The sequence below is a fragment of the Mesitornis unicolor genome, unplaced genomic scaffold, assembly GCF_000695765.1.
Source record: "Mesitornis unicolor isolate BGI_N332 unplaced genomic scaffold, ASM69576v1 scaffold5007, whole genome shotgun sequence".
NCBI classification, from domain to species: domain Eukaryota; kingdom Metazoa; phylum Chordata; class Aves; order Mesitornithiformes; family Mesitornithidae; genus Mesitornis; species Mesitornis unicolor.
Window position 1 is genome coordinate 47,191 of NW_010195677.1, and position 16,132 is coordinate 63,322.

Genomic DNA, 16,132 nt, shown 5'->3' on the forward strand with positions numbered 1-16,132 from the left:
GCCAGCTGTTGATCCCTGTAGGGCTGGCAGTATAAGGGCACTGGGGCTGCCCTCATCAGCAGTAAGTTGTGTGCTTGCTGCCATGTGGCATGGCACATGCTCCCATTTCGGGTGCAAAACAGCACATGTGAAACAGCAGCATGGGCAGAGCAAGGGAGAGGCAATATGGCAAGTTGCTGTCAAACACCATCTTCCCCTCCATAGCAGCACCAAAGCTCTGGGTCAGAGAGGATCCACTGCTGAGGCAGCAGCTGGCGAGAGTGGATTTGGTCCTTGGTATTTGTGGCAGCCTTGTTCTCCCAAATAATAAAAAAGTCATCCTTAAGCTGTGTAATTTAATCCTGCTTAAAGTAACCTACTGTATGCTACAGCAGTACTTACTCAGATATGAGCGAGTAATGCGAGTGTGTGGGGTAATACTGGAGGAAGATGCTAAAAACAAGGCTTCACCCAGCCCCAGTAGAGTGCTGTCTGGGAGCTGAAGTACTCAGTATAAATCCCTGGGCCATGAAGAGGTTAGGTTGAGATTTGCCAGGGGAGGAACACAGATTGCAGCTGCACTGAAATTAAAGTTTGCTGCTTCTCACGCTGCCTTCCCCATCCCCAAAGCAGAGATGCTTGCCCAGCCTGGCTGGCAGCAGGGTAGCAAAGTGCTTGTCCAAATGGACTAAAAGCCCTTCTGTCTTAACAATTTAACAACAAAGGCTGTAAATACACAATGTGAACAGAGAGGATTCTCTTCACTGGATAATACATCTTTGCTGGTTGAGGAGGTACGAGGTCAAAGTCATACTGTAAGCCAGAGTGGAGCCATTTCTCTTCTGTAAATAGCCCAGGAAACATCTGCCTTTTAACCAAGGCCCCTGACGTGTGGCAGTTGTGGTGTGCCAACCATGGGTTAGTGCTTCTCACTGGCTCACTGCTAGTTCCCAGAACCAATGCCATCGTCAGCTTCTTGAGCAGATCATTTGGGCTGCACCCAAGTCAGGACGCCAAGTCAGATTTTGCCATTGTAAAACGGGGTTTGGTTCAGTTCCTGTTATTTTGCAAGTTTTAAAAGAAAATTCAAGAGACAGCTGGGAACTGATACTTCACTTGAGTCACAGCAACTCCACGCAACACTACAGACCTGGGGAAGAGTGACTGGAAAGCTGCCTGACAAAAAAGGAGCTGGAGGTGTTGGTCAACAGCCAGCTGAATATGAGCCAGCAGTATGCCCAGGTGGCCAAGAAGGCCAATGGCATCCTGACCTGTATCTACAACAGTGTGGCCAGCAGGGCTAAGGAAGGGATTTTCTCCCTGTACTCAACACTGGTGAGGGTGCACCTTGAAAACTGTGTTCAGTTTTGAGCCCCTCACTACAAGAAAGACATTGAGGTGCCATAGTATGTCCAAAGAAGGGCAAAGAAGCTGGTGAAGGGTCTAGAGAACAAGTCTTCTGAAGAGTGACTGAGGGCACAAGGGTTGTTTAGACTGAAGAAAAGGAGGCTGAAGGGAGACCTTATTGCTCTGCACAGCTATCTGAAAGGAGTCTGTAGTGAGGTAGGGGTTGGTCTGTTCTCTGGAGTAACGAGTGATAGGACAAAAGGAAATGGCCTCAAGTTGTGCCAGGAAAGGTTTAGGTTGGATATTAGGAAGAATTTGTTCACCAAAAGAGTTGACAAGCATTGGAACAGGCTGCCCAGGAAGTGGTGGAGTCACCACTCCTGGAGGTGCTTGAAAGATGTGTAGATGTGATGCTTAGGGAAATGGTTTACAGGTGGAGCTGGCAGTGCTAGCTTAACAGGTGGACTTGGCCATCTTAAAGGTCTTTTCCAAGACAAGCAATTCTATGATAAGAGGGAAGAGTACACAAATATAGATAGGAGAAGGAAGAGAGGAGACAAAACCAGGGCTGTTAAAACTGCAGCCTGGGCTTTGCTTAGCTTCCATGATATCTCCATCTATGAGCCCAGAGATGCTCAGGCTTTAAGTGCTGGGTTACAGCTGCATTTCAGCTTCTCAGATTTGTTCAGATGGCTTAAAGATGCCTTTAAAAAAAACCCCAGGTGTTAGGAAAGATAGACTCTTTTCAGTAAATGTAAAATAGTCCCCTTGGGAAAATAAAGGTCTACTTGCCAGCGACCATCTGTCTGTGTTTTAATATTAGATAGCTAGTTTGGCTCTAGAATACTTAGTAGTTCAAAAAAAAGATTAAAGAAAAATGTTAAATAAGTTGGTTTTCGGCATCAGGCATCTCAGGCATGACTCCTGAACACCAACGTCTTCAAAACTTCTCTTTGCTACTTGGCAAAACAGCTTTGTCTCATTGGAGCTGGTGAAACCCTATCTAAATTCTGATTTACGGGTGTTTGTTCATCACATTATATTGGCTACAGGTCAAAAGAAGCCAGTGCACTCAGAACTACTGAGTTTCAGCTGAAACTCAACTAAATACCAAAAATGTATGCCTAAATGTCCCATATGTTTTCTCAAAGTTTATTCATCCATTTCACCAAACTCTTCTTGACTTTCTAGCTTGTGACAGACTAGACACAGAAATTTGTGGTGCTTGTCTGAGGACAGCCAGTATCTCAAGTAGTAGGTTACAGCTGTATGATCTCTTTAGTCAGGAAACAGGGAAGAAAGAGGGGAAAATTAAGAACAAGTGATAGGGTCCTCTACAGCAGCTTTTACAAGCCTGTGTGTTTTTCAGCAGAAGCACTGACTTCTACCACAGAGACAAAAAGCTATACTAACACCACAGCACTCAATGGGAGTTTGACAACAGCACATGAGTAGATGATGCATCTCTTTTGCTTCATAGGACTGTTAAAAGGGGAGCTACCTAGCTAAATGTAGCCAAATACAGGTGCTGCAAACATGGCACCAACTTAGTGGGTGTTAGGTTGCAAATCTACAGTGATCTGGAGTATCTTGCAAAAAGTACAGCAGCAGGTACTTGACTCCATGCAGTCCTCAGTTTGTGATGCCTTTGCCAAGAACTTTAGCTCTGTGGTGCTGATTTTCAGCTGATAGCTGATAACAATCACATCACCATGCAAAAAATATTACTAAACATGGAAAAGTTGCACCTGAGCAGAGGCTAAAAGTCAAGTGGTGTACTCTGTACCAGCTTTTCAACACTTTACAGAAGCAATTCCCCTGCTGAGTTGCACTAAGTTAGAAGATAAAAACTTGAGTCTTCCAAGCTGTCAAGGATCTGCAGCAGCAAAAGAGGAATGAAAAGCTTTTGAGTATCCTGATTTTATTAGACATATTTAATTTGATAATATTAAAATTGAGAGAGTTGCTAGGCAGATGCAGTGAGTACTGAGGGTAGTTTATAGATGAAATAAATTACTGGAGAAGCTGAATAAAATCACAAAGCAGCAATGAAATCATGAGATAATGCAGGATAATAAAGGCTGGCTAATAGAACATCAAAAGGTGGCCTCATTAATGATCAATAAATCAATTTTAAAAAGTAGATGTGGACATTTTTTCATAAGTCTTTCCCTTTAGAAAATCTCCGATCAGCAGCAGAAAGTCAGAAGTTACTTTCTTTCTTTGTCTTTGTGCTTTCAGAACAGGCAGGACCTGTCAATGCACTTCTGCATTTGTGTGGCAGTCATCTTTTGGCTGAAACACAAATGTAACAGCCACTTTCCATTTTCTGAATGTATTTTTTGTTAGCACTCTGGTGCTTATTTACCAGCCTATAACCCACAACTACACACTTATACCGAAACCTTATGACAGCTTCTAATGCTTCACGATCCTGCTTTTGCACAGCTTGCTGGTTGCGATTTTTGCTAAAACCATGCTGAATTACAGTACGATTTGCAGGAAGTACCATGCATCACACCACTCATCAGCTTCCCTATAGCTGTGCCTACCTGCCCACCAGCTGAGGCATCGCCTTCAAGGGTCCTCAGTCTGGCAGCTGTAATGGAGGACAATTTTAGAGCACATGGGCGCCAGTGTGCCCGCTGAGGCTCACCAACTGGTGTCCCTGTGCCCTGAGCCACAAGGCTCGTGCAACAAGAATTACCATTGTCAGTTCAATCCTCTGAGGCTCTAACACAAGCCATTATGTAAATAATCATAAGTAGCGCTTGTTGCTATGCTGTGTGGAGTACAGTGTTATGGCATCTCTAAGAGTATGTCCTTTTTTTTAATATATTTTTTTTAAATGCCTGATGTACTGTGCTTATCCTCATAAAATGAGACACCTAATAAACAAGGAGGAAAGAAGAATTGAATTAAATTAAAGACCAAAACTCTTGGTGAATTCTTAGAGTGCCCTAAAATTGAACTAATTTTGGTAGGACTTTTTAATACATACATACATACATATATGTAAGTATGTATGTATGTATGTATATGTATATTTGAGTGCTCAATTTCAATCAGAAACCAGCATCTCATATGAAAGAGATTTTCCTTGCTCTGTCTGGTTACTTATTTACATCATTTAAACAGTGGATTTTTTTTCTTGGATTTATAAATCAGCAATTATGCTAGAGACTTTCAGGTATTGCTGTTATTTCATTTGTTGTTTGCATCAGAGAAAAGCGAAGGGTATAAAATAGCCACAGTTGAGCCTAATGAAACAGTCATGTACAGTCTTGCAGGATAATTGAAGGATATTATTTCCTTTTGTACAGATTTGAATGATTCCACCACTGAATCCCCACAAAGCCTTGGGAATGCCACGCGCTCCTCCGAGAATACAACCCTTGCACATCGTAAGTGCCATGGCAGCTCTGGAAATGCTGTGCCCTTGTCTAGTTGCATATTTTAGCTATTATTTGGAAAGACGTGAACATGGAGACGGCTAGAAAAAACAGGAATGTATCCTTAGGCAGCACTGATCTCAAACAGAGGTAGCTTAGCGGTATTAGAAAAGGGAAAATATCTGCCTACAAACAGATGAAAGATGATTTTTGTGGTTCAGACACAGTACTTGATAGAGGAGACTGAGGTTTTACTCAGTCACGGCAGAGGCAGACTCTTTGTGTTGCTGCTAAGCCACTTAATATCTTTAGCTTTTTCATTACCACCACAGAGGCGAAAAGCTTATCATTCTCCCAGACCGCTGTGCAGCTCAATGCTGGCTCACTAGAATGTCTTAATAGATGTTTTCTAATAGTCTTTCTTTCTTTCTTTCTTTCTTTCTTTTTCTTTCTTTCTTTCTTTCTTTCTTTCTTTCTTTCTTTCTTTCTTTCTTTCTTTCTTTCTTTCTTCTAATGTTCTATAATTTGATAAAAGTACATTTTTTTGTCTAATACCAGGTTGCAGGCCAAAAATGTAGGTTGAGTGAATTTTGACACCCTGATTCTGGAATCTGATTTCCAGTCTTCAGCAGGGAGAAAAACAGTGGCTTCTAAATACAACCTTCATTAAAAAAACCCCCAACAAATAAGTTACTGAAAATGTTCTGTGCCTGTACCTTTTCAGGTAACCTGTCCTTCAGCACCACAAACCAGCCAATTTCAGTGACCAGAGGGAAAGATTTCTTTACTACTAGCAGTCTGCTCAATAGTACTGGTGAGATATTATCCCACAAACCCTCCTCTTTCAGTGTGCCATTGCAGTAAACAAGACAAGGAGAGAAGAATGAAACCTAGAGCATCATGTAAATGTGGTCAGGGACGTTCAGAAAAGGAAAAAGGGATGGAGTCATGGCAGCTGCGTCCCCACACCATGGGTTGTTGCAGGCTTTTGGCATTCTTGCCTCCTCCCTGCCTCTGCAAGCGACACCACAGTGCATGTTTTCTTCCAGCTGAAAAATTTGGATGGTTACACTCCAGCATCTCAGTGGCCACCCACCGCTCATGCAGCAAGGTGGACTTGGTGACCAGCTGTGGCACTGGCCCAGGCTGGGTGAGGTTCTGGTAGGCCCAACCTTGCAAAAGGTCATGACAACAACACAACGGAAGGTGACACTGGGACGGTATTGCCTGGTGACTCTTGTGCTCCAGCCCTTTCTGGTACCCAGCCCACTGCAGCACCCTCCGCAGTGGCTGGAGACGGACCTTGCTTCTCCTCTCCTTCCTCCCCATAGTCAGGACCCTGAGGGCACCTCTTCCAGCCACCAGTACCATGATGGGGAGAGGCAGGTGGGACAAGGCAGGGATGCTGTGCCTCCAACAAGACCCCACCTCAAAAGGTGGCTGTGCCCTTGGCCAGATGTTTTGGCAGGGTTTGGTGTCAGCAGCATGAAAAATAAGCTGTTGGGAAGAAGGGCTGTCGCGGGCAGCTGTGCCTGGCTGTGGCACGATATGCTTCCTCTTCTCAGAGAAGCTCAAGGGGAACAGAGATAAACAGGGGTTTTCAGGTGAAATGTTTGCTGGACCGTGCCTGAATAATCTCACCATGTAAACCGATGTGTGGCTGAAATCAGCCCACAAGCCCAGTCAGAACAAAAGTGGGTTAAGTCCATAAAACTTAGCTGCAATGCTCAGAGTGTGGGATTCTCAGCCTGGGTGGGAACCTGACAGTCTGATGTTGATTTGGGGCTGCGCTGCCACCAGTACTGTGCCCGGGGAACGTAGCAGCAAGCCACAGGCAGCAAGCCCAGGTTTACCTCCTCTCCGAGGACATTCATTCAGCTGAGCTCTGTCTCCTGTGTCCCTTCCAGGTGGCGCAAGGAACACGAAAGCCAGTCGCTTCCCCTGGCCAACAGTGGTAGCCATCCTGCTCCTCTTCTGCAGTTTTCTAATAATTTTAGGCATCAGGAAATGGTGTCAGTACCAGAAAGAGATGTAAGTACTAGGGAGTGGAACTGCAGGGGCGGGAGGGGTGCCACAAGGGACAATACAAACTCTAACCCAGCCATTTGGATTTACACATTTTCATTTGAGACTACCCGCAGCACACAAGACCTTTAAGTACATGGATGGCTAATGCTGTTTTTTCATACAGAGGTATGAAATATGGAGCGTTCTCAGTCCTTTCATCTGTTCTGTGGGTTATCTATAAAATAAACTTTAAAAAAAGAGTGCGGTGAAGCTTCAGGGTGTGAGGGAAGAATACAAGTCAATTTTTCTTCCCCAGAGCCCCCCACTTCTATTAGCCTCCCTGCCAGCTGCTTTTGCTCTCTCATTTTGCATGGTTACTTGAGGACATGTTTTAATGAAATTGTACTTCTAGGGCAATACAGACTATTTGAGTTGTGAATAATATATGTGAAAGTAGGCTACCTGAAACTTGATCCCAGTCAAAGCAGCACTGAGTTTGTAATTATTACCAAAGTTAAATTCTCTACTAAAGCACCCAGAGATCTACTGATAAAAGCAGTATCTAAGTGCCAATTACTTTTAATCTTACTAACATTCCTAAAATGTTTGGAAAATCATGGTGACCATGAATCATTTGCAGTTCTAGAAAACCCTTTTGAAACATGACTGCAAATCCCATATATCAAAAGTAAAAACGGGATTGATTTTTTTTCACTGATTGGTGATGGGATCTTTATTTCGGCCTACAAAGTGAGAAAGTTATGACTCTTTAAACATACCTTCAGAGAGCCATGTGAGCAAAAGATCTCTGCAAGGGTTTTGAACGTTTCACCAGGACCGTGATCTGTTTTTTTGAAGCATGAATAAAGTAAAATTGTGAGGTGGGAGCTGAGAAAGCCAAATGAGTATCAGCAGGTATTCTGTAGAAGAGAAACGGGGAAGACACAGTATGTAAGAGCAAATGTCAGGTGCTCTTATAATGACTTTTTGTCCATCTACCTCCTCCTGTGAACTTACAACAGCCTTTTAGATGGCTTTTGTGTGACACCACATTTTTTTTCTCTTCTGTTTCAGTATGAACAGACCTCCATCTTTCAAGCCACCGCCACCTCCAATAAAATATATCTCCATGGTGGAGTCTGAAGGGACTCCCCCATCCTGCCACGAACTGGAAAACTTGTAACATTGCCCACACCCCTTGTCATATGATATCATATGCAGGAGACTGACACAGTTAAAAGGCTCTGCCTTTAAAGCAGTCATTACAGGAGTTTGGTGTTAATGACCCATATTAAAATTGAGAGCATCTAAATGACATTAATGTTGGAAGCTGAGCACTCCTGAGGACCCTGACTTCATCCTGTCTATCTCCATGTATGCGTTACGTTAACACCGTTGTGAGTGTCACAGTGAGATTACATGTGCTTAATTTGAATTCGGTGATCAACTGGGAATTTGCTGTCTTGTTAATGGGAGCAGATTAACACGTCACTCCACCAGCCTGCCTGAAGAGTGTTGAAGTGTTTTGTTTCACTAAGTGTGTAGAGATGACAGCTCTGTCGTATGGACGCCACAGTTACAGGGGAAACATTGGCTTAACACAAGTGGTTTTGATACCGATATGAGCCATTCCTGCAATTACTATTTTTTATTATATAAATACCGACTAATATGACCTGATATATAATTTCCTACCTTACGTGAAGAGAAAATAGTCTGCAACTGTCATTATGGGGTTGCAGCACAGGATCACTTGGTGAGATAAAGGTGAGATAAAGTGCAGATCCATTGGAAGTGTTTGTGAAGAAGACTCAGTTGCCATTGGCGAAGTCAGAAGAAAGAGTCAGCTTTGGGCTCATGTACAAGCCACCCATGAGACAGAGACTTAAAGACTGAAGTGAATAAGGACCCCAAAGATAAAGGAAAGTGCCAATCCTTTTCAAAGTGCTGTGCCTTTGAAACAGTAATTACTCTTGAGTCCACTTTACTGAAATTGTATTTATGGTACACATGAAGAAATAAAGGAATATAATAATTTTATTCTCTCTTGTTCTTCAAGAGCTTCTGTCATTTGCTATCTTCACATTTTTCAAGACCACAGGGGTAGTTTCCTAGGGGGTTTAAGCCTGCAGAAGAGACAGTCCAGACTTACTCCCTATCTTGCCTGGGCTGCCTGTTTCCTTGCATTGACACCAAGGATTAAGTGATGGTGCTGAGGGTGCAATGAGCTCAGCCCACTGCACAGTTCTCAGCCAGGTCAGCAGCTGTATTATCACTAACACAAGGCCCAGGAGATGCAGAAGGAGCACTGCTTTTGGCAGCAGTGTGGTCTTACATCACGCTCAGCCAGCCAAGAAACTGTCCCTCCGAGCTTGTTTGAAAAACGTATTGTTACCGCAGTGGTATTTCTGTAATTAATGCAAATCAACTAAAATTCAATCATGTCAAGCTTAAAATTGGTATTCTGATTTAGGAATGGGATTTGCCTCATTTACTGCTAAACACCAATCGAGGAGTATCAGGGTTCAGAGCACTGTATTTCCCAGGACTTTAGATGAACAAATGACCTACTGGAAAGAACGATCTGACAGACCTTTTAAAAGTATTTTGTTGTGTTATTTACCTTACAGCAGAAGCAGTTCTAAATCCATTACTAAGGGAATATCTGTGCTCAACAGAATACACTTTCCTTTCTACAATGCTGTACAGACTTTGCATGCACAGAAGGCTTCATATTAATTTGAGCACTTCTTGTCTGTCTGGGTTTGTAGAAGCAAAGTAGTTTAACTTTTGTCATACTATCAGTCATTGCAAAAGAAGGCAGCTTTTTGTTCTTAAAAAAAAGAAATCAGGAAAAACCTGATGGATAGCCATATCCTTTCAAAGGATGTGGAGAGCCAGGACTTTCTTCCTTGTCATTAGATGAGGATGACCATCCATACGTAGCATACTCATCGAAGAAGGATTATTTTTTAATCTCGGATATTTTAATCCCCTCGGCTGCTTCAGATCAGAAGCAAGATGTTCCCTCTAACACTGAGGGTTTTGCTGGGTGTCTTGAGAAGTTCTCAGGTTTGATGTGATTCCCACTGCTACCTGCAAACGGTGCCAAACTGCAAGGTGAGCCACCTCCAGGAGCTTTGTCACCATCCCTGATCCATCCAGCTCCCAAGGATGCTGCTGCTGCTGCTTCCACAGGCCTGAATCAGCAATGTACAGATCTCCAGGCTGCTCCTGCCTGGCTGACGAGCACTTCCAGCCTCTCCAGGGGGTCTGCCTCAGACTGCTCTCCTGTCCTGGTTTGAGCTAAAAAGATCTAATTCTCTATTTAGTGATTTTGCTTTTTCAGTTAAGTCTCTTCTAAGTGACTGTACTTTCTGAAACTAATGGCATGTTTTTCCAGACGGTGTCCGCTTCTACAAGTGACAGTGCTTGATGTTTATAATTACTATTAGGTATGGTACGTAAATATAGTTCTCGATTATACTTCTGCCGATGGAAATCAAGGTCACTGCCACATCATGGGTGTCGTAAGTGAGGTGTCGCTCCTGTGGGGAGGAGTGGACAGAACAGATGACCCAAAACTGACTAACAAAGTATTCCATCCCACATTCTCCATAGTCAGTATAAATCTAAGGGATTACGAGAGTCAAACCCCTTTTGCTGCCTCTTAATCCTCGCTTTTGTTGCTTCTTCTGGCATGCCTGATGTTTGAGCAGAACTCTGCTAGTTCGGCTGCCTTCGATCCCAATCCATGCATTCCTGAATCCTGCTGTTGTTGTATTAAGTTATTGTATATAAAATTGTATACATTTGTATATATTTCGTTATTTTCTTATTTACATTATTACCCTTTTGTATTGTTATTGATTCATTAAACCTGATTTAGTTTTCTTGTCCAACCCACAACCCTCTCTCCCTTATTCTCTTTCTCTTCCCCTTCTGGGGAGCGGAGAGTGGTTAACAGAGAGCGTCTGCTTCTCATTTAGTGGCCAGCCCAGCCCTAAAACTCGACACCCGCTCCTCCCCCGCGCCCCGCCCCAGCTAGGGAAGTGCGGGCGGGCACCGCCGCTGCGCTCCTGCCGCTCACCAGAAGGTGGCGCCGCAGCACCGCGCCCGGCGGCGAGCGGGGACCGTCCCGCCGCGTTCCGGCAGGGACCCGGCCGGAGCTGTCGCAGTGCGGGGAGGGCTGTAGAGGGTGCTGGGTGCCCCTGGTAGAGCGGGGCTGACGGAGGGGGACAAGAGTGATGCCTGGTCTCTTCTGCCAGCTCCAGAGACCGAACAGGGGAAGGGACAGCCGTTAGTGTGGGACCTGGGCGGAGAAAAAGGGAAGGAAAAATCCCCACCTCTCAGACCCCATCTTTCCATTTTCTGCAGCTAAACTGAACATAGAATAATTTATGTTTCTGTTTGGCTTCATCTGCTCCTCACCAGGATAAGCATGTAACATACAGCGACTCAAGAATTGTGATTAGGTTCAAAATTGCCCCTTGTCCTATCATTTGACATCGGAGAGAAGAGCCATGTGCACTACACAGCTGTAAAAAGCCATGCACTGGAAAGCTAAGCAGCAAGGTGGTTTTATGTACACGCAGTTCTCATCTGCTTTTAAGAAAACAGTAAATGTGGGGGGAAAGCTGGGAAAGGATAAAAGCAAGAAATTTGTTTTCAGTATTAGTTTTCAGTTACTAATGTGCCCAGTGAGGTCTAAATTTATAAAGGGCGAGTGTCAGGAGGAAGGAGCCAGGCTCTTCTCAGTGACAGCCAATGACAGGACAAGGGACAATGGGTGCAAGCCGGAGCATAGGAGGTTCAACCTGAACGTGAGGGAAAAACTTTTTTACTGTAAGGGTGACAGAGCACTGGACCAGGCTGCCCAGAGAGGTTGTGGAGTCTCCTTCTCTGGAGACATTCAAAACCCGCCTGGACACATTCCTCTGCAACCTAGTCTTATTTTTTAAACAGCATTGCAGTGGCTTGTCTTACACGGCACCTTTTGGTCCTGAAAGTTAATTAGGCAAGGCTTATTTCTTTAAGGAGCACCTCTATAGTTTGCATGGTGTGCTTGAGCCATTGCGATGCAGGCAGAAGCGTGGCGGTGCCTGGGAGCAGGTTGTGGGAGAGCACAGGCTGCCTGCTGATCCCAAAGCCGGACTCATTAGTTAATATTTGCTGATAATAGGCTTTGCTGCCTGGGATTTCCTGGGGAAACTGCCCATCTTAACATGGACCCACAGAGTTTTCTCTTTCAGGAAGATGTTTTCCTCCCTGCAGGTGTGTTGAGAGCATTGTGAAGTGCTCTGGTTTCATTTTAATGTATCTGTTTGTTTTAAAAAGCTGTGTACAAAAAATTACACCAGCTAACCAGAACAGAGTATTAGTTACCTTATGCAGTCTTTGCTGGATTTAAAGCCATCCCTTATCAGAGCAGGCAAACATTAGAAAGATTTGTGTATACTTAAATTCCAGAAGCAGCAGTATATGAAGGAGAAATTTTGTTTTATTTACTGCTTATATTAGTAGGTAATTCTTCCTGACTGTGCAATTAACTTTGAGCAATAAGTCAATGGAAAGCTTCTAAAAAGCTCTGCAGGGGGATAATGATTACTTAATCCTACCTAAGGAGATTTTAATGGAAATAATATGAAACCATATTGTATTTAAAATTATTCCTCAAGGACAAGACAGAGCTCAGGGAAGTTCCCAGTAAAGATTATTTGATTTCAGGGAACATCGGATTATGTCTTTAAAACTCTTCTTCCATCTGTTTTCTAGCATATGATGTTTCATCTCTTTCGTTTCAAAGCCTCCTGGTACCAGGTTGCCCTGGTAAAATTTTTCATCAGTGGGGGGAAAAAAAAAAAAGTATCTGTTTGCCCTTTGGTTCCTTTCCAAACAGGAGGACTTCCAAATTAACTCTGGCATCCTACACAGCTTGAAACACCCTCATGCGGTGTAAATGAAGTATTGAACAGCTCACTGCTGTCAAACAGCCGACGTGCAGATGCCAGGGCTTGGCTCAAAGAAAGGAGCAAACAAAGGCGCGAGTGAGGAGCAGGTAATATATTGATATGAACTGACACCGAGCCTATGCGTGGTGGACAGGAAAAGGAAGGGAAGTCAATTTTACAAAAGGTATATTATATGATAGACATCTAAGTATTTGCAATGGACTTTGGAAATGCAAAAAGTGCTGTGATAGTCACAGTGTTTTTCTGACTTGATGTAAAATGGGAAATGAATACCGCTATTTGGTCTAGTGCACTCGAAGAAGTGGTGTTTTTAACGCAGTGATGTCTGCAGAGCTTTGTGACTGAGTGTGTCTGGTGGTTTTAAATGTTAAATAATTCCATTACAGTCAGGGTAAAAATGGTAATGAACAGCTTGGAAGAGTCTGAGTATACTTACATGAAACGTTGAGCAATTAGCTTCTCTCTGTGAGAGTGAATCCTGCAGTTTTCTTCTCATCAGTAGCGAAGTGACCTTTAAAATATGTGGATGACACAGAAACCATTTCAATAATTTATCTGATCTATTGTCTGCTGATAAACTGTGTGTAAGGATTTGGAATTTACATGGCACAGTAGATTTTGGACTGAAATGGAAAATTTTGAAAATATTAACTAGAAGCTTTTCAACAGCAGCAATGCCTCCTGTTGAATAATGGGACATGTGTTACTAGGGTATTCAAGGTGGTAAGGAGAAGGAGGTTAAGCTTCCTGTAGCGCTTGATGTTATCAACTCATTTTCAGTTGCTTTAAAGTGTTTTTAAAAGTTCACTGTTTTGGCTTTATATTCTGTATATGGCAACCCAAGACCTAAGTTTAAAATTGAAATAAAACATATTTCTGTGTTTGGAATTGGCTAACAGTGAAAACCATATGCCTCTTGGTGCTTAAATAGCAGCAGCCTGATCCGCACAGCTAAGCCTTTTACTGTGTATTTGAAAATAGGAAGGGTAGGGTTGTGGGAATAGGATTTGAGCTGCTAGATTGTCTGGGTCGCCTATGACATTGGCTTGTACTCTGCACTGAGGAACAAGGAAATAGCTGAGCTCTTTCAGGAAATCTGCATAAGGCATAAATATGGCTATATAATCCACGGGGGAAAACGGGTAGTAAAGTTTCAGTCAGGCCATCCTCACCGCTGAATGTAAGTCATGTGCGAATGCTCCAGAAATGTGAAAAGATACAACAACCTACTGACCTTGATAAAGAATTAAAAAAAAATGTCGATAGTATGTTTTTCCTGCCTGCTTAGGCGCTCATTTTTGCAGCCACTTAAACACATGCTTGAAGTGGAGCACTTGAACGGTCTCAAGTGACAAGACCGTAGATAATTTGTGGGTTTAGTCTGCAGAAAATAAAATTGTATTACTAATGCATATTTGTTCCCTCTGGCCATCGCAATTAATCTTTGCCATTGCAGAGTTTGGTACTGATTACAGAACAAAATTACAGAGTTTTGCAGAGATGGAAAGAGGTTGAGGTTTTGGGGAAAGGAGCAGGCAACTTAATGCTCTTGTTTTCTTGTTTCCTGCAGTGCTGAATGCAGGCATCTCCTCTTTCTGTCATCATTCTGGTTTCAAGCTGTTGGTGTCCTGCACAGTCTAAATGTCCTTTGCAGCTTAGAGGTCTAGAAACCATCTTACCCACAAGAGCCAGGGTGTGCTCATGCTGCATATCATAGCCTGGGGATGCCGAAACCGGTTGTGAACAAGGGAGAAAGATGCTGCGCTGTAGTAGCGCTGAAGTGCCCTGATGCTGTCACATGCTCCAGTACTATTAAAAAGTGATGGCAAAGCATCAGAGACTTTTGGGAGGCTGTGAAGGGAGCAAGGTTGAGCCTCTCCCCCCTCCAGATCTGGCCGACCTCTTTTCTCGCTGATCTGATGAGAGGGCTGCTAAGACCTGCTGTCACGGTAGAGGCAATGAGAATCCTTTTCCCACACCAGAGCACACTCTTACCTGTTCCCATTCAGGCTTCGCTGTCATGCACACTCCACCTTCTTTGTGTCATCTGAAAGATGGGAAATGCAGGATGGGCCCTGGCAAGGACACCAGAAGTACCACATCAGTGCTCAGCCCTAATAGTTTTGGCTCTAGACTACAGCTTCAATGCTTAGTTTCAATGACTGTGGTGAAGTACTGCCCCAAAGACACGACGATGTCCTTGAGAACGCACCAACCTGGTGAAATGGCTACCCCTGTACTGCAAAGCTTTCCCATCCTGGAAAGCTGCACTGCCAAACAGCCATGGTTGCCATCAGTATTTAAGGAGTTCACACACGCTGGTTTACTGTGCAGTCCCCAGCTGACTCTGTGGAAATGTGAGAAAGAGAGTGAAGCAACGTAAAGCAGTCATTTAAAGGAGATAAATTTGCAGAGATACAGCCTGGAGCTCCCACATAACAATCTGTCTTTCAACTGAAGAGATAAAATTAATTACAAGAGAAAATTATCTCATACCTATGGGTCTGAATAGCATGACCTGCTCTCTTCTACATCAGAGGCAAGTGTACTAGGTGGCCTTAACAGGAAGGGGCAGCCAGGCTGCAAGACAGGTGAATGCATGCCAAACCTGTCTGCCGTGTTCCTCCTTGAGCGTGAGGAGTCCTGCGCCAGGAGTGCTTTGTCAAAAGCTGTTGTAGAAACTGAACTGCTTTCAAGAATGTTTGATATCAAAGCTCTAAAAGCAAAGTGTCTTTGATCGCTTCCTTGAAAAGGAGAATGCAGGTTTATGGAAGGAGATGGATTCTGGTTGTTTTAGGTGAAAATACATAGTTGACATATATGTATTTACAGATACATTATGTATACTTTAAATATATAGCTCAATTAGCCGTTTTATTGTATATTAATGAAAGCATTCTGTGAATAATGTGCAAACTTTAATACGCCAAATGAAAAATAGCTGTTTTAATTAAAAAATTCTCCCTTAAAACAGGAGACTTCTGAAATGGTATTTAGTATTTAGTATTCAGTAATTTAGCATTTAGTAATTCGACAGTGAAAAATAATCTTTCAAATGTCTGGGTTTTTTTTTACTATGATATGATGGAGCAGACCTCAGTGCTGTATTCCTGGTAGTCTCTCAGCCCCGTGTGAAGAGTATGGAAATAATGTGTTTGTACATATTCGTAAGCAGCAGTTAGGAGAACTTGCTCACAAAGCATTATCCTTCAGAGATGTGCAATAATGCAAAGGAGAACAAATATATCGCGGGGCTGGCTTCTCTGGCGCTACAGCAGGGTGAGTATGGGAATCCAAGCTCATAGCCCGCGTAGGTGAGGTTGTCGTGGGCCTGGGTTACTCCCGTTACCGGACAGACGCGGTGCCGCATTCATCGGTCAGGCGGTGCTGAAGGAGAAGCGCCGCTGACGGCTGTTTCAGCAGGGAGCAGCCCCG

At 43.5% G+C, this 16,132-nt stretch overlaps 1 protein-coding gene across 1 annotated transcript in view; it reads left to right on the forward strand.

Annotated features, from left to right (window-relative positions):
* CD96 (CD96 molecule) overlaps positions 1-7,908 on the forward strand; it is a gene marked incomplete at its 5' end in the record, with an annotated part of 24,398 nt that extends 16,490 nt beyond the window's left edge. The window contains 4 exons of the mRNA XM_010188201.1: positions 4,650-4,730; positions 5,443-5,532; positions 6,626-6,749; positions 7,800-7,908. Of these exons, the coding sequence (XP_010186503.1) occupies positions 4,650-4,730; positions 5,443-5,532; positions 6,626-6,749; positions 7,800-7,908 (404 nt within the window). The remainder of the gene's footprint in view (positions 1-4,649; positions 4,731-5,442; positions 5,533-6,625; positions 6,750-7,799) is intronic.
* Positions 7,909-16,132: the final 8,224 nt, after the last annotated feature.